At 48.7% G+C, this 24,343-nt stretch overlaps 1 protein-coding gene across 1 annotated transcript in view; it reads right to left on the minus strand.

The window, feature by feature from the left end:
• LOC149338485 (uncharacterized) overlaps positions 1–24,343 on the minus strand; it is a 199,353-nt gene that overhangs the window by 40,479 nt on the left and 134,531 nt on the right. Inside the window, exon 3 of the mRNA XM_089547718.1 lies at positions 14,071–14,273. Coding sequence (XP_089403844.1) covers positions 14,071–14,273 — 203 coding nt within the window. The remainder of the gene's footprint in view (positions 1–14,070; positions 14,274–24,343) is intronic.

The raw sequence follows: 24,343 nt of genomic DNA on the forward strand, positions 1-24,343 counted from the left end.
TTCTTTTAGGTTCTTCGTTTTCCCATGTGACTTCTTTTGCGGTCGGCAGAGCTCCTTGTGCTCACTGCAAGGCTAGCTAAGCTGGCTACATTGGTCGTTTTGAGCCGCCAGAAGCCCTCAGCTGAGGATAAGGAGATGTCAAGTTTACATGAACAGATGCATCCAGATTAAAAGGACGATTTGATCAAGGTGGTCACAAGGAGCTTAGTCGCGATGGTCTTGAGTGACCCGTTCCTAGAGGAGGCCTCCTCATGACCACGAGCGTTCCTCAGACGCCCGTGACCGCATCGTCTCCTTTGTAGATCAGAGCGCTGGTCGCACGGGGCGCGGAGCGCCTTAGCCACAGCAGACGCGGGACCGTCGGAGCAGCCGCAGTCATCAGCCGAGATTCAGCGGGTTCGCCAGCGCGAGAAGGAGCGTCGGCAACTGCAAAAACCAGCCGCCAATCAGGTGGAACGCGAAACCGCCAGGCTTTACGGTCAAAGCGAACATCGTCGTCAGATGAACGTAGCATATGTTCAGGAGAGGGAAGCATTCGAATCGGCCGTGCCCGGAGCGTCGACGAAGCGGCCGCCTGCTGGACGTGTGCTGAAGAATGAACAGCGTGCTCGAAAGTCGGACGACGTCGAGAACATAGCCCCGGGTTCAGCTGCATTGCTCGTGTTACGCAGTAGCTTATCGGTTGTACTTCCGTTTTAAATGTAATACAAGAAAGCACGCTGAAGCGACAGATCTCAGGCTGGTGTAGTATTAAAGTGAAAGCAGGCAGTAATCCATGGCTTAATTATGAAATATGTGCGGGTGGTTTTCATTCGAGAAAGGTTTTAGTAAAAATAACAATAAAAGTAATATTCGATACATGGTTGTGGTCTTCTGAGCTCAATTAGTAATAATAAAAGAGCCATAAGCCCACCGATTTAAGTTCAAATACAGCTTGCCAAAGCCACAACGACGTGAGCAAAATTATATCCCGATTTCTTTTTTCTGAACACTGTGCAAGGATTACAGAAAAACGAGGCTCGATAAATAATATAGATTTTGGGATTACATGGTTTCCCTTTTTATTTGAAAGCTCGAACTAAAACTTGTGCAGTCGTTCTTCCAATTGCCTCTTTCCACAATAGGATATCGAAAGAGCGAGGGCCCGCAGAAAACAGGAACGCTACTAATTAGACGCCACTAATGGCGAAAGCTTTTTTTATAATGCAACTCTCTTTTGACCTTTTCACAGTGGCTGGCAACGACAGCCAGAACAGACAGAAGACAAGAGACTTCTCGAGCCCCGAGATCGATTAGTGAGAGATTAGTGAGTCTCCAGGGGATTCCTTGCGAACATCCGTCGCACTCGGGGACAGCAAAACTGTCGCCAACCGAACTTTACCTCGGCCTCTGCGTCAGGGACGCCGAATAACATGTAAAAAATAAAAGTCGCGGGAGCAAAAGGCACACGAATTGCAACCTCCCCAAAACTTTCCTCGCTTTCACCGCCTACCAGATGTCGTAAACTTCGCGATCCACTTACTCAGCGTTTTCAAGGCAACCGCACTGAGGCTCAAGGCGCGACACGCCCGGAGCGCCACCGTAAGCTATTGTTTCGTCCACTGAGTTTTCTTCAGCGACTGTTGTGTAGCCTTGGAGCTCTGTAAAAACAAAATAAACTGAAAGAAAACCAACGAAACGGGAAATGCGTGCACTCGCGGCGACGCCAAGCTGTCCCAAGACACACTGTCCGGATAAAGCAGCGCTTTCGCCCGTGCAGTGTACATGGTTAGGTTTTTTTTTTTGATGAATAATTGTATGCGGAGCCAAGCACCTTTCTTCTGAAGAAGTTAGCGTAAAAAACGGACAAGGTTGAGAAAGAAACGATACATAATACATTCACGAGCGCTCGTGAATGTCTTACGTGTCCTTCCTTTCTCTCCGTTGTCTGTTTTTTGAGCTAATACAATTGCGAGACATTCCAGCGGCTAAAAAAGACACGGACGAAGGTAGACGAGACAGGACGAACGCCGGACTTCAACTGAGGTTTATTCCACAAACAGGTACTATATAGAAAGGGGGCGCAAAGAGAAGTAATCCGTGATCAGATAAAAACCCATTATCGAACAAATTCAGAAGGCACGAGTGCCATGCCACTCATGTTTGCACATCGGCGCACCTTCTATTTATCGCCTACCTGGCTGAACAAACCCCAAAAGCCAATGAGACAATGTGTAAAAATTTATTTCCTAGAAGATTGGTTTGGTTTTATGGGGTTTAACGTCCCAAAACGACTAAGGCTATGAGAGACGCCGTAGTGGAGGGCTCCGGAAATTTCGACCACCTGGGGTTGACTTTGTACTTTTGCCTGGCTGTTTTCTTGACCTGTGCTTGAGAGAGAGGCTGGCTGGACGTGGCGTGGATCGGACGCTCGTGCGGACGCTCCTCGCTTCACCCGTGCCCACCGCTGAATTCAGCGACGGTCAACACCGCTCTCGCCTGGATTTCGTGTTTGAAGCTCGGATAACGCCGTCGAACGCATCGGCAAGTCCCTTTTTGCCTGTTTGTGCGGACTTTTTTGCGATTCGGCTCTCGCCGGTACGCACGGCCCGCTAAGCCTACGCCAGGCCTAGGGGCTGTGCCGCATTTTCTGAGTGGGATCTTCGCCCAACATTGGATATGGAAGTCACCGTGGAGGGGACTGATATAGCCCCCGAAGAAGTTTCGCACCAATATGGTTGGTTCACCGTCGGTGAATCTCAACGATCCGGTCACGAACGCCGAAGGACTGACCCCGCGGCACACAATGGAACCGATAGCGCCCAGGGACAGGGCAGCATGCGGCAATCTGCCGACTCCTCTGCGAAAAAGATTGGCCGATGACTTGCTCGACAATCGGTGGCGTCGAACCTACCTCGCCTACCCAAGGGCGTAACCAAAGTGATACTCCGGCCATCGGGCGGCCTCCGTATACTCGAGAGCTGTGGCCAACTCGGAATCTTTCAACTCATTCGTGACGCCGCGGGTGTAACCTTGGCGGAATCTTCTGAAGACTGCATGCTCCTCAACTTCAAGCAACACACCATACTGGTGGCCACCCATTCCGCGGCACGAGTGGAACGCTACTTAAGCATCCAGGAGCTCACCTACGGCGAGAACAAGATCGCCATCACCTCGTATGTCGCCACGCCGGACGGCAGTGGTAAAGGAGTGATCCAAGGCGTTCCCAAACATCTATCGGACGCTGTCATCCTAGCGAACCTTCAGCATCCCAGAAATCCTCCAATATGTGGTGTCCGGCGCATGGGTGCGCAGTCGCAGACGGTCGTCATTCTCTTCAACGGTGAGAGAGTTCCCCGTTGGATCAGCTTCGGCGGTGGCATGATTCGTTGCTGCCTCTACAAAAAAAAAATACGAAGTGTGTTCTTTGTGCGGACAACTCGGACATCGCAGAGACGTTTGCCCGGACCCGAAAAACGCTCGCTGCCGCGGATGCGGCATGGCCAACCCTCCTGAAACGCATACCTGTGAGCCTAAGTGTGCCTTGTGCGGTAAGGGCCATGAGCTGGGCAGCAACAAATGCCGCGAGATCTACCGCACTCCATACATTGTGACCAAACGCCGCTGGGAACAGGAACGCCAACATCAGACCCAGAATAGCCAAGAGACGCCGCAGTCTAAATAGCGACGCAGCCGCTCCAAAAGCAGGGGGCGGACGGACTTTAGACATCGATCCAGCTCTTTTCCACGACTGCCACAGAGAGGCCGGTCCGCCTCCAAATCCAGGACTCCTTCACACCAGGCACGGAACCCCGGTTTGAACCAGGACGCCGTCGGCACTCAGAAGGTAGGCTGGGCAGATAAAGCCTCCCAGAAATCTAACTCCAACCCCTCTGAGCTAGCAGACCTGAAAGTGCTGGTAGGGAAATTACTTCGCGAGGTGGAGGAACTAAAGAAAGAAAATGCCACTCTAAAACAGCAACAAAAGCAGACTGGGTCACCGCCTATGACCGGTGGCGCCAATAACCCTACCCCGTCTACCTCCGCCGGAGCGGACATGCATGTTGAATCACCGCAGGCACCCCCGCCTAAGCGAAAAGCGAGCGGTTCCCTCTCCGAAGACCAAAAACTAGCCGACAGCATTCACAAAATTGAAGAAGCGCAAACGCAGACTACTAACACCCTCATTCAAATGCAGCTTACAATGACTTCCATCATGGAAGATTTATGCACACACCGGCAGGAATTACTTAACTTAGGCACCTGGCAGCAGGAAGCAGAGAGTAGGCTTTTTCCCGTCAAAATTCGCAAATCCGCTTCTTCTGAAGCGGTATCAGACTAGCACAATATGGCGCCACAACCAAACTACACCATCTGGCAGTGGAACTGCCGAGGATTTAGCCGCAAACGAGCTGTACTCCAACAATTCCTCCACAATAGGGACGGACCGGACTTAATCGCACTACAAGAGACACAAACCAATATAGCAAGCTAGCTGGATATCAATCCTTTTCATCGGGGGGTGAAACGCTTGGAGTCACGACTCTCGTGAAACGAAATATTACGGTTGTCCAGCACGATACCCCAGTCGCAAATGTCACACACGTGCTAGTCGAATTAATTCCGCCTAGGAAACCTGACCACAGTCTGTTTGTGCTGAATGTCTATAGCAGCCCAAAGTTACGGAAAGCAAGCTTTGGCCCGCTCTTTCAGGCGACCCTGAAAATTGCAGGCAATCACCCCGTCATTTTCACGGGAGACTTTAATGCCCAACACCCGGCTTGGGGGTACCCACAGGAGGACATTAAAGGTAGAAAATTGTGGCTCACCGCACAACAGTGTGGGTTGACTCTTCTTACAGACCCAGTAGTCCCCACCCTCTGCGGCAACAGTGTTTCCAGGGGTACGACTCCCGATCTGACTTTTGCTAAAAATTCAGGCACTCCAACATGGATAAACACTCAACAAAATTTCGGCAGCGATCACTACATATTGGAAATAGTGGCTTCAACTGGCCCCAAGCGTCGTAGCGCTCGAGCTCCCACCCTTGTCGATTGGGACATGTTCCGCGCTAAAAGGGCCGCCCGAGAAGCTGATACCCCCGATATACTAGACATAGATATCTGGGCACAGGATCTTTGTCAAGATACCAAGGCAGCCACCCGTACGTTAGAGCAGGCTGACCACCTGGAGATTGCGGACAGCCGGCTTCTTCACCTATGGGAGGCAAAGAGAGGACTCGAGAACCGACTCAAACGACAGCGGTGGAACCGCAATCTGCGCGGAAGAATAGCTAGGCTAAACAAGGAGATCGAGGATCATGCGGTCAAACTTACTCAGCAAAACTGGGAGGACATATGCAACCGCATGGATCGCAATATGGGAGTCTCTAAGACTTGGAACTTGCTCCGTCATCTACTTGACCCTGCAGGTAGCAAAACCACCCAGAGGCAGAACCTGCAAAAGCTTGTGCATGCATACGCAGGCACACCAGAGGACCTTTTCCTTGAACTTAAAGACAGATATATTGGCAATGCTCCTATCCAAGCCTTCCCAGATTATGCTGGTCCGGAAAACACGCAGCTCGACTCCCCGATTGCTGTGGATGAGGTTAGGGCAGAGATTGCCAGGCTAAACTGTAAATCCGCCTCTGGCCCAGATGCAGTATCCAACAAGATCCTCCGCAACCTAGATGAACAGTCGCTACAATCACTAACTGAGTATATGCAGAAATGCTGGTCGGAGGGCTCAATCCCACAAATATGGAAAACGGCAGAGATCATTCTCATTCCAAAACCTGGGAAGGCACTCAGCCTTGAGAACCTCAGGCCAATTTCGCTCACGTCTTGTGTGGGTAAGCTCATGGAGCACGTAGTTCATACCCGCCTCAACCGGTTTATGGAGGAGAACGAGCTTTACCCCCAAACCATGATTGGCTTTCGACCAAAACTTTCTACGCAGGATGTAATGCTTCAGCTCAAACATCAGATTATTGAGGCAAAAACGCGGGACACCAGAATAATTCTTGGACTCGACCTGGAAAAGGCCTTTGACAATGTCAGACATGATGCGATCTTGGAGAACCTTCATGAACTCGGGGTGGGAGCCCGCACCTTCAACTACATCCGCGACTTTCTCTCATGTAGAAAGGCGCATTTTCAAGTAGGAGGTCTCCACTCGCGTTACTTCCCCCTCGGCAACAAGGGTACCCCGCAGGGATCGGTCCTGTCACCCTTTCTCTTCAACGTTGCAATGTTGAAACTTCCACACCAATTAGCGCAGATCCCGCAACTCCACCACAGCCTCTATGCTGACGATATCACCTTGTGGACCGCCGAGGGCAGTGATGCCGAAATCGAAGAGAGACTCCAGCGTGCCATCGATATCGTGGGGAGCTATGTAGACCCCAGGGGGCTGCGGTGCTCTCCAGCCAAATCTGAATTTCTCATATACCGCAAAATCAGATCCCTTGCGCAACCCCCACCGGCCATCGAACTCAGTATTCGTGGAGTCCCCATTCCTCGAGTACCCAAAATTAAAATCTTGGGCCTAATTCTACAAGAACACGGCTTCAATGGTGACGTAATTCAGAAGCTTCAGGGAACCTCGCAGCAAATTATGCGACTCATTCGCCGCATTAGTAACCGCCACTCGGGCTTGAAGGAAAGCAATACTCTCCGTTTAGTACAAGCCTTTGTGATCAGCCGCATCGCTTACGTATGCCCTTACCTACATCTCAAGTCAGCTGAAAAAGAGAAAGTGGAAGCCATAATCAGAAAATGCGTAAAACAGGCAGTTGGGCTACCCATGCACACAGCGACTGAGAAAGTCTTAGGTCTCGGTCTTCATAACACCCTAAGTGAGATTATTGAAGCGGTAACCGTCTCGCAGTACGAGCGACTAACGGCCACCCCAACTGGCAGACACATTCTGTACACACTCGGCATAACATACGAACGACAAGGCGGACCAACAACTGACCTTCCCAAACATATACGCCAGCTTCTGGTCATTCCTCCACTACCTCGGAACATGCACCCCGATTTCCACGCTGAACGTCGTGCAGAGAGAGCCAAATCATTAGGCAAACGCTTCCTTAATGATACCTCTGTGGTATATGTTGATGCAGCAGATTTTTCAGCTGACAAGATGGTAGCTGTGGTCACCACGGAATGTGGTACACTCATAACCGGGGGCACTATACGCACTCAGCACACACATGTTGGAGAAGAAACAGCCATTGCTCTAGCCATTGCGGGATCCTCGGCAGAAACCATTGTCAGCGACTCAAAATTGGTAATACGTAACTACACGTTTGGAAGAATCTCTCCACAAGCGGCACGGATTCTGCTAAATTATCAGCCCACGCGGCGCATTCGCCTAATCTGGACGCCTGCTCATGCCTCCCTTGCTGGTAATGAGGCGGCTCATAACCTAGCTCGAGAACTATCCCGCCGAGCTGGGTCGTGCAGTACACCCGCCCTATACTCCGGCAAGGACAGGTTGTTTTCTTACAGAGAAATCCTGCAGCACTACAGGCTTGCAAGACTCAGATTTCCCCCAGCAGATAAAACGCTTTCCAAGCAACAGGCGAAAGCCTGGCGTAAACTTCAAACTAAAACCTATCGAAATCCCCAATTGTGTAGCTTCTATTCGGATGGACTGTACTCAGACAAATGCAAAAATTGTGATGCCAAAGCCGATCTAAATCATATGATCTGGAACTGCCCGCAGTCCCTACCCGCGAGTCGCTTCATTACCGACTGTGATCATTGGGAGGCTCTATTGCTCAGCCCTGACCCGGGGACACAGATCAAGCTCCTCCAGCTGGCTGAAGACGCCGCCGCTGCCCAAGGGATAGCGGCCGCCGTTTAAGCGGGGGGCGACTTCGGGTCGCTCCTCTATATCCGCTGGAAATAAAGTTCCACCACCACCACCACCACCTGGGGTTCTTTAACGTGCACTGACATCGCACAGTACACGGACCTCTAGAATTTCTCCTCCAAAGAAATTCCAGCCGCCGCGGCCGGGATCGAACCCGCGTCTTTTGGGTCAGCAGCCGAGCACCATAACCGCTGAGCCACCACGGCGGCTCCTAGAAGAGTGTCGCTAGCTAAGTCGAAGAATAAGGCTACTTGCATTATGTGAGGAGCTCAACCTGGAGTAACTAAGAAAGAGCATCATCGCTGCGGATGATAAATCACTGCGTGTTTTCTTTTCGGTAAAACACATAAAGAATGTGTACCGTTTAGGGCTATTGTGACAGAAAAAGGGTCTTGGCAGAGCATCTTGTCTAGGTTCCTGCAGAAGCAGCTTAGAGATATTCCGCTAGAAGACCCGTTTCTGGTGAAGAATTCTAATGATGTTATTTATTATTTTTCTCAATCTGAAGCTTCAGGCAAAGAAATGTTCGCGTTTTCTATTGACGTTGAATATTTGTTCTATTCTATACCTCATCCTGAGCTTTTCCCCGCAGTAAGGAATTTCATTGAAGACGCTGGGGCAGTGGCCTTTTAGAGTAAGACAGGGTTATCTACGGGCAACTTTTTATAGCTTTCAAAGTTTTATTTGTCATCCACCTTTGTCACCTTTAATGAGCGCCATTGCATTTAAAAAGAAGGAGTATGCATAGGCTCCTGCCTAGCACCACCTTTAAGTGATATATTTTTATCTATTATTGACAAGCGTATTCAGGCGTCCCTTTACAACGCCAACGTGCAGAAAGAGTTTAGGTGTGCTGACGACTACCTCTTGGTAGTGAATGTGACTGATGCTCAGGATAGAGGTATGGATGTGAACAACATTCTGGAAATTTTTGCTAGTAACGCATTCGGAATGAAGTTCACTCACGAATTACCGCAGGAAGGTCGCATCGAGTTCCCTGACGTGTGCCTTACATTTGAAGAAACGCGTGTCTGCTGGCAGTATAAGCCATGGTCGAAGACAAATTCTTAACTACGAATCGGCCCATTGCAAGGTCGTCAAAATAGCTCTAGCAAAAAATTGCGCCCGGTCTGCTCTTGCCAACTCGTGCGAGTATCAAGTGCGTGACAGCGTACATGCCCAACTAAGGCGACTGGAAAAGGCTGGTTACCTAAGAGAAATCGTGGCATCAGTGGTGGAAAGTCAGACTCGCGAGGTGAAATCTGGTCGGCGGTGCAAGCCAGGCGAAAATGCGCGTTCCAAACAGCGACCTGTCGTTGTGCCCTACTGGCATCAGGTCTCACACCGCCTCAAGAAGGTCGACGACAAGTGTGGCGTTCGTGAGGCGTGCAAGTGTAGCTTGCAACTAGCCCGGCAGCTTGCTGTCCTGCCAAGCACCTTCCGCTCTCATATATTGAACTACCGCTTTCAGCGAAAGACCAAAATAATGGGGGCTTCTTCACGTGGGGCTAACGCGTGGGGGATTCTCAAACGAGGTGGTACGGACGTCAGAAATGACGGAGGGCACTTGACTACTCCCGTGCTTTGAATACAAAAACATTGTCTGATCGTGAGCTTTGTAGCGAGGTTTATTAAACATTCCTTCCTTTGTAATGACACCCCCACTCATCAGCACAGAGCCGTAAAGAAACGCATACCAAATGTTTTAGGGGAATCCCCCAAGGTGGAGTAGATTACAAATCTACTCCACCTTGGGGGATTCCCCTAAAACATTTGGTCAACACTGTTCCCACTTCGAGTTATTGATCAATTCGCTCTCGCCTTATCATAAGCTTGCCGTCCCGGTTAGGTCAATTGGTAGAACGACTGCTCCGGTGAAGCGGTGGTCCCGGGTTCGAACCCCAGACCAGGACGAATTTTTCTTTAACTACGAAGTTTCTGTGAAAGCTGTATAGCTTTCCTTTGTAGCCGTATGGCTGCGCTCGGGTGGACGTCAATGAGTAATTACTCCCTTATTATAAAGAAACGCATACACTATAGGTTCACCTGTATTCGCCAATAGTGAACGCGGTATTGTATAGCCTTTTTCTTGCGTGCTCGCTTCGCAGTCTGAAGGTTTTTGGTTTAAATCCCCGCACTTTCGGGAGAAATTCTATCTATCATTGCTGTAAGCGTCACTATCTTATGGCCTACTGCTGACGTCATGCGAGACGGTGATGATGTCACTGGGCGGTTTTCGAACTCAGTAGTTCCAATGACAATGAGCCATATAATCCTTTGACATTAAAACAAAAGCACGGGGCATTTAAACCCTGTTTCTGGCCTAGGAGCCTTCGCCTGGTGAAAAGAGCGCGCTTGCATACTAAGCGTTGTTAAAGGCTGGCAAGAGTATTTGAAAACTCAGTGGCAACGAATATACAGAAAGTCTATTTTGTTAACTGTTTGTATACTACCGGGCTACTACTACTACTAATCGAGCCTGGATATATAGAATCACACAAAACGTGAGCATTAGGAAGGACATAAGAACAAAAACGAAAAAAAAATGGAGTGAGGAGGTTGAAATATTTAGAATTCGGATTAGAATTCAAATTAGAATCGCAATTAAAAAAATTCATTTGAAGAACATTAATTGCATTTGCAAACAAAATTGGGATAGGAATGGGAAAATTGTAAGTAGAATATGGGAAGGATTACAAGTATAATTAGAATGAAAATTTAAAATAAAATTCGATTTGGGAAATAATCCGAATTAGAAAAATTGTAATTGCAATCACACAAACGGAAAACATGCAAGAAAATAATTTTTCACAGCCAAACTTACATTGTCTTTGCTGTGAATGAATTCTGTTCCCTCAACACAGATCCCTCACAAAATCGGAGCCCACACATTCTATTACGCATGAACCGCATTGACCGCCAGTGGATTTTTTTCTTTATATTGAACAGTCAGAACACCCCCTTGGAAATCCCAAGCAAAAGCATATGCTCAATGTTCGCATTTATCGAACTCGCGTTCAGCGGAACTTTTGATATATCGAACGGCGCTCTTGGAAGCGGCGCGTCTACTAACGGCCCTCTTCGGTCACTTTTCACGCGCGAAGACGGGTCGGCAGCGCGGATTTGGTCACCTGCTGGTAGCGCAGTCGTGATGAGGTTGTAGAGGTCGATGTGGAGGTCGCCCAGGAGGCGACCGCGGCCGCGTTTATTTGAAGGATGCCGGTGAGGAGATAGCGGCAGAGCGGCGGCGGCAGCGTCCGACCGAGGCCGATGTCCAAGCGCTCCCTCTAGCGCGTGCCCAGCGCTTCGTCGACTTCCGCGTTCCGAAACGGTGGCGCCCATGCTTTCGTAATCAGCCGAATTCTCTATTCGGTCCCTTATCTACACTTGCGGAAGCACGACGAAGACAAAGTTGAGGTAATACTCCGTAAAATGATGAAGAGGGCACTTGACCTTCCTGTCTCCACCTCCAATGCGAGACTTCTTGCATAGGGAGTGGTGAACACCTTTCAGGAGCTCAAGGAAGCCCATCTCACAAATCAATACACAAGGCTATCCCAAACGAAGTCGGGCCGGGACTTGCTAGCCCGGCTTCACATCCAACACGATTTCCACATTCAGGAGCGGGTCCGAGTGCCCGAACTCTGGAGACGCGCCGTCAGAGTTCGACCCCTCCCCACTAAGATGGATAAGGAAGACCATAGTGGTCGTCGCCAGGCTAGGGCGGAAGCCTTAGCGCGCCACTACGGCAACAAGCAAGGTGTCTACTACGTAGATGTAGCCGGGCCGACCCACGGGGGGTGGTACACGGCCGCGGTCATACATCAAGAAATACAGGTGGATGGGCTCTCCTTTCGAGCCCCAGGCACAACACAAGCTGAAGAGGTTGCTATCGCCCTAGCTGCTTCTGATACCAAATCAAAACACATCATAACAGACTCGCGTTCGGCGTGTAAAAATTATGAGGCTGGCTGGATAACTCCACTAGCTGAACGAATACTAAGGAACTGCAGCCGAGACACCGATCCCACTCCCCGCTGCATAGTTTGGACTCCGGGCCATCAGGGCCTAGCAGGAAACGAAGCTGCAGACGCGGCGGCCCGAGCACTCATTCACCGGGCGTTCCCATTGGCTCCTGAGCACCTGAAACCTGAAGGTGGCTCTTTACTCTCGTTCAAAGACATAACATCTTATTATAAGGATAGGCACCGCGTGTACCCAGCCCCTGCAAAGGGACTGGGGAAAGCAAACGAACGCGTTCTACTTAGACTATTCCCTAACACAATGCTGTGCCCGGCAGTATTAAAACACTTCGATCCCGCGTTCACTGGCAGGTGCAAACACTGTGGCGAGGTGGCTGACACCTACCTCATGGTTTGGGCTTGCCAGCGCAACTCAGCTCTCTCCCCCCACCCCAACCCTACCAGAGAGGAATGGGAGGCGGCCCTGCTTGGCTGCTCGGACCTTCAGGCCCAAAAGGCTTTGGTCAAGAGGGCTAAGCTCGCGGCTTCGACCAATGGTGTCCCGGAATAGGGACTCCACCCATTGCGGGGCTCTTTAAGAGAACCTCACCTCTTTTATTAAATAAAGGCTTTTCATCATCATCATCTCCAGAGGCCCCCACCCAGCACGAACGACGGGTTTGTGCGAAAAGTACAGAAAACACGAAAGGAGAGCGTTGAACCAATAAAAGTACAAACTGGTTTGGCCGGTAAGTTCTGGTCGGTAGGCCGGGAAGGCCGTCAGGCGGGACTACCAAGCTCAGGCGGTCGAGCCTGGCTGCTTCGCAACGGACGAGGGATGCAGAAAGGGGAAAAGTGCGCGCTAGTGGCACTTACACGCAAATCTATGAATCTATATCCGGTGTACATTGATGGTCACATGATTTCTTATTGCCATTCTCATCGTTTCTTAGGGATCCTGATAGACCGCAACATATAATGGAGCCCGCACAGCACCCTATAGTGAAAAAAAGAGCTAACATCTATCGCTCACTTACTCCGGTTTCTAGGCGGAAAATAATGGGGCTCGTCCGTCCAGTCAATACTGGAGCTGCACAGTGCACTATTTCTGGGATTTTTGTGGTACAGTACCCCCATAATTTCAAACACGTGCAAGACTAATTTGCGTGCCCTCCAGACAGTGCAGAGCCACGCCCTTCGCACATGCCTGGGTCTCCCTCGGAGCGCATCAACACTGGGAAGCATTGAACACGCCAAAGACCATCCGATTTCGACGTATATTGCCCTAGACTCCTTTCGAATGTAAATACGTCATATTTCAAGGATTCCACAGCATCACCTTGCGCCTGTGCCTCTGCAGATAGCTCACTCGGAATTTGCAAAAGTAACAGCAATGCAACAGTCGTCCATCCCAAAACCAGCTCCCCAGGCAGCACGACATCCCTCTCCAGTGTGGTGTCTGCGGCTCTCATGTGTGCGCCTTGCTAGGCGATAGCGAAGAGATCAAATTTATCAATGCAGTCATTAAGGAACTGACGCTGTCCATGCTACACTTTGAATTTTCGGACCGTACTCACGTCTATATGGATGGCTCGGTAACCTCTACTAGTTCTGCTTGCGCCGTGGTCGTTCTTGCGAGACAGACCAAAATTCACCAACAAATTTCATATCGGGCTACCTATTCTGGAGCAGAATTGGCCGCACTGTGATACTACGCTGTTGCGCCGCCTGTGGCTAGCGTTCACAAACGCCTATTTCAATCTCATCGCAATGGCAGACTCTCCAGCGTGTGAACAGTGCGGTTGCGATGAAACGATCGGGCACCTCCTCTGTGACTGCCCTCGTTTTGAGCGAGTGCGCGCCTTCTTGGCTGCTACTCTCCACCGCTTGGACTCGCGTCCTCTAACAGAGTCTAGGATTCCAGGGCCTTGGACACAACCTTCCTCACAAAGGGAAGCGGTGAAAGCGCTCCAGAGGCTCTTAAAAGACTCGGCATTGTGTTCCTATCTATAAACTTTAAGCTTTAAGTGCGCGCCCTCTGCCCCTTGTCTTAGTGGCCGATGGACACTTGAAAAACTCATTTCGTTGCCGCTCTTTTTCCTTTTTTCTCCTTCGTTCCGCTTCCCACGTGTAGGGTAGCCTTCTGAGCATCGCTTGGCAAACATCCCTGCCTTTCTGACCTTCTGTTTCTCTCTCGAGTTGTAAAAGAAGAAAGAGAAAACCACAAGCCGGCGATAGGGCGCACCTCAGGGACAGCGTGCTCCGTTCGAGGTCGACGGCGAGTTTCGTGAGCCGCTGGACGTACGCCTGCAGCCAGCGCCGCTCCTGGACGTCCTTGGCTCGATGCAGCATCTGCACGGCCTCGCTGAGCAGCGAGGATGTCCTCTCGGTGAAGAGCCGCGGGTAGCCGCGCCAGGAGGCCTCCGGCATCGACAGTGACGCCCCGCCCTGCAGAGGCAGCGGAAGACGGTTGACGGAAGAATGCAGACACGGCGGGCGCATTCGTTACGCACAAGTGGTAGAGGTAATTTAAGGGCAATGTCTTTGGTGCGGGTGCCGGCTACTGCGACAAAGGTTTAATTTTACGCCGGGCTGTGAAATAGTTTGAACTTTGAAGTTTATTTCCATTTCAGTAAGAAATGAGGGACCCGAGACAAAAAGTGAACGTTAATTCCCCGTGACGGCGCTCGGGCCCCATTACATGGCAAGACAGCGAGGTGTCGGTAGTAACAGTTGTACGAGTACATTTACAGACATTGTAGCTTTTACTGCACATAGTTCAGTTTGTTTGTGTGTTTTAAAGGTAAAGGCACAATGTGAATGATAAACATGATGAGCGAATAACAGCAATTGTGCATTGCGACAAACTCAAAAAATACAAAAAATACATAGCAGGAACACACTGCAGAAAACCAGAAAAAATTAAATTTGTGAGAGAAAGAATCAATGTATTGTTTTCTTATTAACATTTTCAATATTAACTTTACTTTGACGAAAATAGTTTAACAGAGGGGGCAGAGTATGTGCGAGCATTTGCTGGCCAAACGTCGTTCGTACGAAAGGTACCGTCCAGTTATGAGCAGAGCGCGAAGGATATGCTCGTGTAAGTGTTGTGAAACTGGCGATCGACAGCCTTGCACCTCAGAGGTAGTTATGTGGTGTTTGTAGCGAACTGCTAAGTTATACGAGTAGAGATAGTGTACAGACATTACTTTAAAATTCTTAAAAAACGGCGCGGTATGAGTGTAGTAGTCTTTTCCAGCTATATGATGAATAGCCTTTTTTGGAGTGCATATATTCGATTTAAATTCGTTTGTGCAGTTTAAATGTCTATCACAGCAGTGGCTTCATGGCCTAGGCTTCTGAACAAGCGCGTTGACCATCTGATGAGAATGCTGATTTATTCATTAGTCACCTTGTGCGGGTAGGCATCCACGATATTTCGTGGCCGGTAGAAACAGCTCGAAAAAAAAAAAAACTAAACGCAATACCCAAGCGCCTCATAACGGTTACAACGCAGCCAAACAGCGAAAGAGGTTAATGAAGTGCTTGCCAGGGCATTTGAAATTGAGAGGCCAGCAACTACAATACAATACAGTCTTTATTCATTATGCCAGTAAAGTTTGTAGCGCAGACAAACCACCAAAAATGCTTGGCTTGGCCCGTACCCCAACACAAGGCAAACAGAGACTGCGCAAAAGAAAGAAAAAAAAAACGCAGTGATAACAGCAGGAATATTTCTGAAACTCAGTGTGCAGGTACATTCTGCGGTGCTTTACAAAGTTTTTAAGGAAATAATAAATGAGAGAAAAAAAATTGCCGAAGATTACGTTACTTCCTAATGCGAAATTTGAGCGCAGCACATCAGCTGTTCCAGCTTTTCGATAGATTGAGGCAAAGAATTCGAGCAAGACTTGGGTGTACAATTACACGCAACTTTTGATTTTTCACATATATTCCTTCCTCAAGAAACACTCCGCTAACTGTTCTTGATTGTCATGAAAGAAGCTTTGTGGTTGTAGAAATAAATAAATATATGCTCGACTTGCTGCACCAATGCCTGGTGCTCAAAGAAGAGGTCTTTGCAAGTATTTCGCGAGGTTGTCACAGCCGTGGGAGGTGTTACGAGCGAGAGGAACGGGATGTTCTCCACATGAATGGTAAGGAATGGACAATTTGCAAAACTGCGGGAAAGCTGACTTACAGGAAGATGTTTTCCAACCAAAAACCCTCGTTCACAGACACGTTTTCGTTTCCTGCAATGCTGCATGAAGGGTTTAGCGCGAGGGGAGATGAGTCAGCAACCCTTCACTGTGTCCTTCTTCGAAAAGGTATGCGGGGCTGCCCCTAAATCTGCGTGAACCCGAACCCCCGCCGGACATTGCCAGCTGTCGAGGTAGAGTGTAAAGGAAAGTTACAATGATGCATTCCTTTGACCCGCTCCTGTCGTTCGCGCCTCGGCTCTATTGTGTCCTTTCAACAATTTCCCTCCCATACAGATAAAGGGACGTCTCTCCTCTCCCTTTTCGAAGAAGGATGCGAGATTTCCGTCTGCGTACGAGGGTTTTTGGTTGGAAAATTATAGAGGGCGCTCGTTATTCTGCAAGTTGCACATTCCTGTTTGTTTGTCTTTATATCTACATTAAAGTCCCCACCTACCCTGCCACCCTGGCAGGTGGCAGTTAATGGTTGATCGCGAGAGTTCGCTCACCGTTGTTAGCGCTAACGCATACGGCTCAGATCTCTCTTTCATTACCCCACGTACCTATAAGCGCGATTCAGGCGTACGCTGATACAGGGAGCCAATTATGCGCATTCCCTTTCCTTAAAATGATCGGAGTGTAAAACGTCGCCAACGCCAACGCCCCTGAACACAACGAACGCCGAAGGCGTATGGCTTCAGCGCCGCGTTTCTGGCACAACGTTGTCAATGCCAACGCATGCACCGCACATCTGTCCCTACCGTCGCGTAGCTTAAACCACAATTGAGGTGTCCACTGTTCCAAGAATAGCAGTTATGCGCCTTCCCTCTGGTTCAGGTGTCGAACGAGATGTGTGCTTCGATCCCGGCCGCGGCGGCTAGAATTTCTCCTCCAAAGAAATTCTAGATTGGTTGGTTGGTTTATGGGGTTTAACGTCCCAAAGCGACTAAGGCGATGAGAGACGCCGTAGTGGAGGGCTCCGGAAATTTCGACCACCTGGGGTTCTTTAACGTGCACTGACATCGCACAGTACACGGGCCTCGAATTTCTCCTCCAAAGAAATTCAGCCGCCGAAAGAAATTCTAGAGGCCCGTGTACTGTGCGATGTCAGTGCACGTTAAAGAACAGGTGGTCGAAATTTCCGGAGCCCTCCACTACGGCGTCTCTCATAGCCTTAGTCGCTTTGGGACGTTAAACCCCAATAAACCAAACCAAACCAAGATGTGTGTGACAGATAGTGCGCCATTTCCTTCCCTCAAAAACCGACTTATCCATTTTTCCCTCTGCTTTCCAAGCTCTCGCTCCATTGGTTTCGCAGCTTAAAGTGCGACTAAGGTGTCCACTGCTGGTTAAAATGGGCCTAGGCGACGGCGACGGACAACGGCGACGCCGCGAAACGCAGAAACAGGCGCCAAAGAGCTGCGTTCTAAATCCTATACAAGTCCAATAAGTGCACACATCAATTACTAGAACACTTAGTAATGAATTTATCCCGCTAACATCCAGAAATGTGCACATGTTTACCCTAACATAAAACATGATTGAAATATATGGAGAATAAGCAACTGACCAAAAGGAAATGCGCTAAAACAGTATTCATCAACAATAATATGGATGTCGCGAATGCCCAACAGCCGGAAACGCTCAAATGATGAGGACATCAGCATTCAAGGAACGAATTTTGGCGTAAGCTCACCGGCAAAAAAAAAAAAAAGCCCTAAAATGCCTGATAAAACAGACACTCGCTAAATGAATTGATAGAAGCTTAAAGTAGAAGACCCTTCGGGACCCTCACAGGTCTTTTACTGTTATACGAAATGGCTGTATTTATATGCTTGATCGGCGTAGAATTGAGCTCGCGTGCATATTTCAGGCATGGACCTGCTTGTCCGGCTATCTGCGTGCTTGATTTATTGGATATGAGGTAACTCCAGAAGCAGGTGCGAAATACGGCCTTCCGTCATTCGTCTCGCATGAGAAAAAGTACCCGAAGCGTCCCAAAACGCAAATTGCTTAAGTATTTTTCGTCCATTTGTCGATTTTCTGTTTTCTCGTGATGTTGAAGGAGCATGAAAAGAGTCCGTATCCTTTCATATAAGAAAAAAATCTGTGCCTCCCCCGTAACCGAGAGTAGGGTAAGCATGAAATGCAGAACGATGCAGAAGCGCACGCGGACATGACGAGACGCAGGCCGCCTGACAAGAATGTATATGCAGCGCGTTCGAAACTGTCTAAAGTGCGTAGAGCGAAAGCGTTTTCCGCACCACTTTGCCTATGTGACACTGGTGACGTCACCACTGGATTACGTCACACATAATTGATGACGAAGTAATCACAAATGACAAATTGGTGACTAATTTCTGATTAATGACAAAATACTAATTAACTGCTAATTAATGACGCTTAAGCTTCGCCTTTAGGAGTGGAACGCGACAGCGTGTTGTAGCGCTGCGAAAGTCCACAGAACGCCACCACCCGTTCGGCGCGATGCCCATCGAACGCGACGCTTTTTGAGGAAAGGAAATGGCGCAGTAATTCTCTATCATCTCGGTGGACACCCGAACCGCACCGTACAGGAACGGAGGAACGCCGCCACCCGTTCGGCGCGAAGCTACCGGCGCTTGTATGCCGGCCCTGTAGGAGGGCTTAGAGTGTCTCGTTAAATCTCGTTAAATCTCGTACGGTGCCGGGATGTTCTCGTTTCAGTGCCCGGATGAGTGGAATTCAGTGCCCGGATGTTGGATCTCGGTCTCGGCGTGACGTCACCCCACTGCCGACAACGGGAGCTAAAAGCATTTCATGCTTAATAAAAGTCTCTATGCACATTGAGAGCGGAATTCAAATCCGCGCTTTCGAGGAAAGAGCATAGCCCGCTAGGTTACGCTTCAGACCACTAGGTCGTCACCGGAAATCTGCAAATCGTGCGCCTGACCGATGTTTGTATGAAAGAACCACGTACACGTGCTCGCCGACAGTGAAGTGAGAACCGGGTAGTAGGGCAGGACGATTAGAAAGCCAGCGTCTTCAGAATCTGGAATGAGGCCCAAGTATGGCGCCAGCATAGAGCAGTGTAGAGGCAACGGCACCAAATGCGGCCAGAGGCTATTGCGATGCGAGAAGGGGGCTGCACGCGTCTTTAAGGCTGGTTAAGGACAGTGGGCGAACGCCGCTCTCTAGAAACCAGGCCAACTCGAAGAGCGACTGAAAGACAGGAACTGGCGGCATCTATGAGCCGTTCTAGAGTGTGCGACGAACCCAGTCTTAAGAGTGGGTATTCGAAGATCGCTCTGATATTGTTGAATAGGATCATATGTATCACGCAAGGGGCTCGTCTTTATTTATGCATTTATTGACGTCAAAGCGCGGGTCGATGTTAACTCCATAACGAGCTCTGGACAGATGGCAAGAACCAGGTTTTGAGGCACACTTGGGCAGTGGAAGCTTATCCTTCACCGTGCTCGCCTGTAGCTACCGGAACCATTCGGGTTCCGGTAGCTACATATATGGACACAGAGTATGGGCTGACTATTGAGAATATAGCCAAAGCTAGAGGGGCTCCGAAAGGGACTCTCAATGCGGTCAGAATGCGGTATTCTTGGGATGTCGTGAGTATCCTCCAGCAAAAATTTTTAAATGCATTTTGTAGAAGCTGAGTCATCACTAGTCACAATTGGAATTTCAGTGTCTTAGCGCCTTTCCCTCCTCTTTCTCTCTTCACTTTTTGCACACTCAAAGGTCGGCGCCCCTACGCCGGCTGCCGACGTGCGCGTGAATTCCTTGGAAGCATGGAGGGAGGAGGGAGAAGCCCCAGCTGCGTGAGGTCTTAAAGAATGTAACCAATAGCCATCTCTCAACACAATTACGCTGGTGCGGGCGACGGAGGAGGGTGCAAGCACGACAAAGTGGCCGGAAAGAACTGGACCAACTTTCGCGCGTGATTGTACGTTCCCTGCTGCGTGTAGAAGTAGTCTTTGGCTCAGATGTTGATGACGAGAATTTAGTCTGTGAGCGAGTATATGTACACTGCCCAGAAGGTGTTTCGGAGCCCCTTTAAGGTGTAAATTAACATGAAGATAGAGTTATTACATTGTCGGTGACGTGTGAACAGTATTAAATGTTATTTCATCACTTCCCTTCTGATTTATGATTAGCAACTTGGTCATATTATGTGGCCACACATGTGCCCTCTAGGATTCAGACGGTTCAGTGTTTGAAGTTTTTTAGATGGTGCATTAAATGGAGTTTTCCAGAAGCCTGTTGTGCAAGCTACTGAAGCCACAAAGACCTTGAAAACACGGCAAACAAACCGACAAAGAAGCAAGAAAGCAAACAAAAAAACACCCAAAACGCTTCAACGAAGTTGTTAGAAAGTGGCAATAAAAAATCACAGCGGCTTGGGCAGACTCAGTTGAAAACAAAAAAATCATTATATTTGACGAGAAATACGCCCTATCCAGTAGTTTCCTGCCGTGACATGTGCCTTTTGTCGCTATACCGCGAGAAGCGTGGCAAGTAGCCCGGTCTACAATGAAATAGAAGGAGCACACCGTCCTCACAATTAAATCGCTATTAAAGAAGACGCATAAGAACAACAGTGACAAAAAAATTCAGCACTTTGGCACTCTAAAGTGCTGCAAGGCGAAAGTGTTTCCTGGCGCGCTGTTTGTTTTCTATTTATTTTTCATATTTTATTTTTCATTTCATTTTTATTTTTGTTCCTTTTCTTATTTTTATTTTTTCTTTCCTTATTTTTATTTCTTTACTCCCTTTAATTTATTTATGAAATTCATGCATTCACTAGATGCGCCTTTATTCATGCTCAAACCTTGAGCCTTCGTGGCGTAGTGGTGGCGTCTACGCTTCGAATATCAAAGGCCCTGGTTCGATTCCCAGCCTCTACGCAGTTTCTTTTTAAGTAGTGATGCCGAAACGCGGAGAAATCTGCCGACACGGCTGCTAATGACAATATGAGGCATTAAAGGCTTTCGCCTGAATACAGAACTGCTCTGAAGGGACTTTTTCCTACTATCAAAAAGCAAAGGCATCCAGAGGGTAGCGCTACGTCCCATCTGAAAAGCGATTTTACAGCTAGGGAGGGCGAACTATGGACAACTCATACAGACGCCACCTGAATTCGCAATATGTAAGGCCTAGATGACCTCTGTGACGGTGATCAACGGTGGCTCTTTTGACAAAAGAACTTTACCGGCTCGCCAGACTGTTCTCAGTAATTACGTTGCTCTCTTGACACTCCACCGCTCTATGTTCCAGAACTGCCACTGTCAATTTCTGAAATCAGGAAGGGGTGGCAGCGTCAAGACAGTCCAACAACGAAGCGGCGGTCAGCTCGCGCGAATCGCGAAGTGGCCTGCCTTTTCCTGAGGAAGGAGGCGCCTCGAAAGCAGGAGGAGTGGGTGAGAGAATAAACGCGGATTAATGACATCCCAGTTGAAATCAAGAGGAAGAAGTGGGCTTGGGCAGGGCACGCAATGCGAAGGCAAGATAACCGCTGATCCTTAAGGGCAACGGAGATGATTCCAAGAGAAGGCAAGTGTAGCAGGGGGCGGCAGAAAGTTAGGTGGGCGGATGAGATTAAGAAATCTGCGGGAATACGGTGGCGGCAACTGGCGAAGGACAGGGTTAATTGGAGAGACATGGGAGAGACCTTTGCCCTGCAGTGGGCGTAGTCAGGCTGATGATGATGATGATGATTTCCTCTTCACGCACGAAGCTAGTTAACGCTGTCGTATTCTTGTGCGTGAGCGGAATACTGCGTACACTCCGCACAAGCAGGCGAATAACAAAGTGCCCTTATCTTGTGTACCGGGTTACTGACTCTCTCAGCGCAGCGTATGGCGTTTAGTAACTATGCACTGTGCAGCTGCTTTTTCCTGTATTAAAGGACACCACTGTTTTCATAGTTAATTCTACTCTAAACTTTGCTGCTATGCCGCTGCAGCCTGGAAATTATTCGAAGAGCCGGCCTCTTACGGCCGCCCTTTACCTTTCGATTTTGCGCTCTTCTCCGATGAATGTTTTTCTTTTAGTCATTCTCCAACAACCGTCAAGAGGCAAGCGCGAACTCACTTTATTGCGTGCAGCCAGGCGCGGATGAGACCGCGCCCCTTGCGCACCCTGCAAAATGACGGGGTCAGTTTAATTTCCTGCTCCGTCCTCTCAAAACTGCTGGAACGTGAGCAAATAACCGAGTTCTTGTGAGCGCCTGCGCGACGGAAGGTAGCGCCATCCTGTGTTTGTCTTTAATACGTGTGCCGCAAAAAGAAAAGAATACAAAGAGAAATAAGATGCCCTGCAGATACATGAGAGGATGTACCGTTAGGAGAAACCAATTTTCAAGACTTTCAACGCTCCTCTGGTCGAAGAACGGACGCCGTACTTTCTTGAGCCAGTAACTCTGAATTTCGGACGTGAGCGTTGTGCCGTTCGCCTTGCATGTCGCAACGAAAGGTCCCCAAGTTCTCCTACTGGTAAATTGAAGTGTGCACTCCCGGATCAGTTTAGTAAGGTCAGGTGATTCAGACTGCCCTGCCAGTCGTGCCTTGAGTTTGTGCGCTAAAGGCGTGCGAAATGAGCGGTGGGTGTTACGACTTTTATTGGGTATTATATTTTTCTAAAAGGTGAAAAAAAAAATAATTGCTTACCTGAAAAAACATGCGAAAAATATGAATATCCTACACACTGGACACAATGACAAGTCATTGCTGTCGGCGTCCAGGGAGTATTCCGTTGAGCAGTTCACTTGTTATACCCTAGTTGTATTATCTTTTAGGTTAAATCATTAATCTTCGGCCATTTTGAAAATTTAAATTATGTTACTAAACCATTTGATTTATAATCAAGTCGACTGTTAATAGCTAATATTTTTTTTCCCATGTAGTGTGGTTATGACCAGCACTGAGGTTGCGTGCTGTTGCTCGTTCTTCTCTACTTTCTAGTGCCTCTGTGCGAGAATCGCAAGTTCACGAATCAGCAGAATGAAATCCCGGCGGACGCACTCCCGGAGGAGCCTGGTGAGGTGAAGTGATTCAAACTGCCCTGGGAAATGTGCCTTGGATTGGTGCTCTGAAGATGTAATGGGTTTTTGTGTTTTTCAGACGAGTAAAAAAATTACTTTGGTGGCCTGACCAAACATGTTGAAAATACAGATATCCCACAGGCTAGACACAAACGATAATGATTAGTGTCGGCATAGCATTAGGTCAAGAAGGGGAAAACTCTCCGTCGGCGTCGGAGCGTCGGCCGTGGCGTCTGTGTGAAGACTCGACCTGCTAGGTCGTGTTTAGAGAGATTTTCGTCTGTCCACCTGTCAACCCGCAGCCGCGGCCGACGACGAGAAACTGACTACTCAAGTTTTACTAGCGTCACGGCTTTAAAAGCACGTGCTGGACTTCACAGCCTTTCCCATAGTTGTGCACTGGCTCGCTTAACTCTTTTGCACAAAATTTAGCATCATCCGTGGCTTCACGACGATTTCTTTCACTTACCTTCAGCAATGTTTCCACGCCGTGACAATCCTTCCAAAATCAAGCGCATCACATGTCACACTTCAAGTTTTGCCAAATCATTCATACCCAAAACCATTATTGGTTGGAACCGGCTGCCATCCACAATCGCAACTGAAACGAATGCAAAATCATTTCACGAACTTTTAAAAAACCAAAGCGATGTGTAGTTTTCTTCTAGTTCTGTTCTGATCACCGTAATGTGTTCGAGTCTTGCTTTTCGTTTTGTTTATTCCGTTATTTTATCTTTATGTTTCTTTTCTTATTTTTTTTTATTTTGTTTATTTTGCGTCTTGTTGTTCCGCCACATTTCGATTCTTGCTGACTGCCAGTTATTGCTCTTTTCTTGCTTCTTTTTTTTGCCCTGTTACTCATGTTAGATGTTCATTCTATGTATTCAAGTTGTAATTTTTACCACCCCCTGTGCAATACCCTCGTGAAGAGGGCCTTTAGGGGTATCGTGAAACAAAATAAAATAAACCGTCCCCCTCTCCCCTCTACACATCAGGGGAGAGGAGGCAGACGCAGGACAAAGACTGAATCAACAAAAACGAAAATGACTATGACTCAGACAACAGGAGGCCTACGTGCAAAATGTACAGCGTCCCGAAAAATTATCTGTTCAAAAATGAGGCTTGCAGGAGCTATTCTTTCTCGCATTGCTCGGAAGATCCTTGCGGGTAGTAGTGAGCGCTAGCAAAATACGGAGAGGGACGAACGCACATGCACCCCTCCCTCACCAATACCCTCAAGGATGTATTTCCAACTAGCCCCAGTATTATATCTTTTGGCT

The sequence above is a fragment of the Amblyomma mixtum genome, chromosome 6 (genome assembly GCF_055824585.1).
Source record: "Amblyomma mixtum isolate Tamu chromosome 6, ASM5582458v1, whole genome shotgun sequence".
NCBI classification, from domain to species: Eukaryota; Metazoa; Arthropoda; class Arachnida; order Ixodida; family Ixodidae; genus Amblyomma; species Amblyomma mixtum.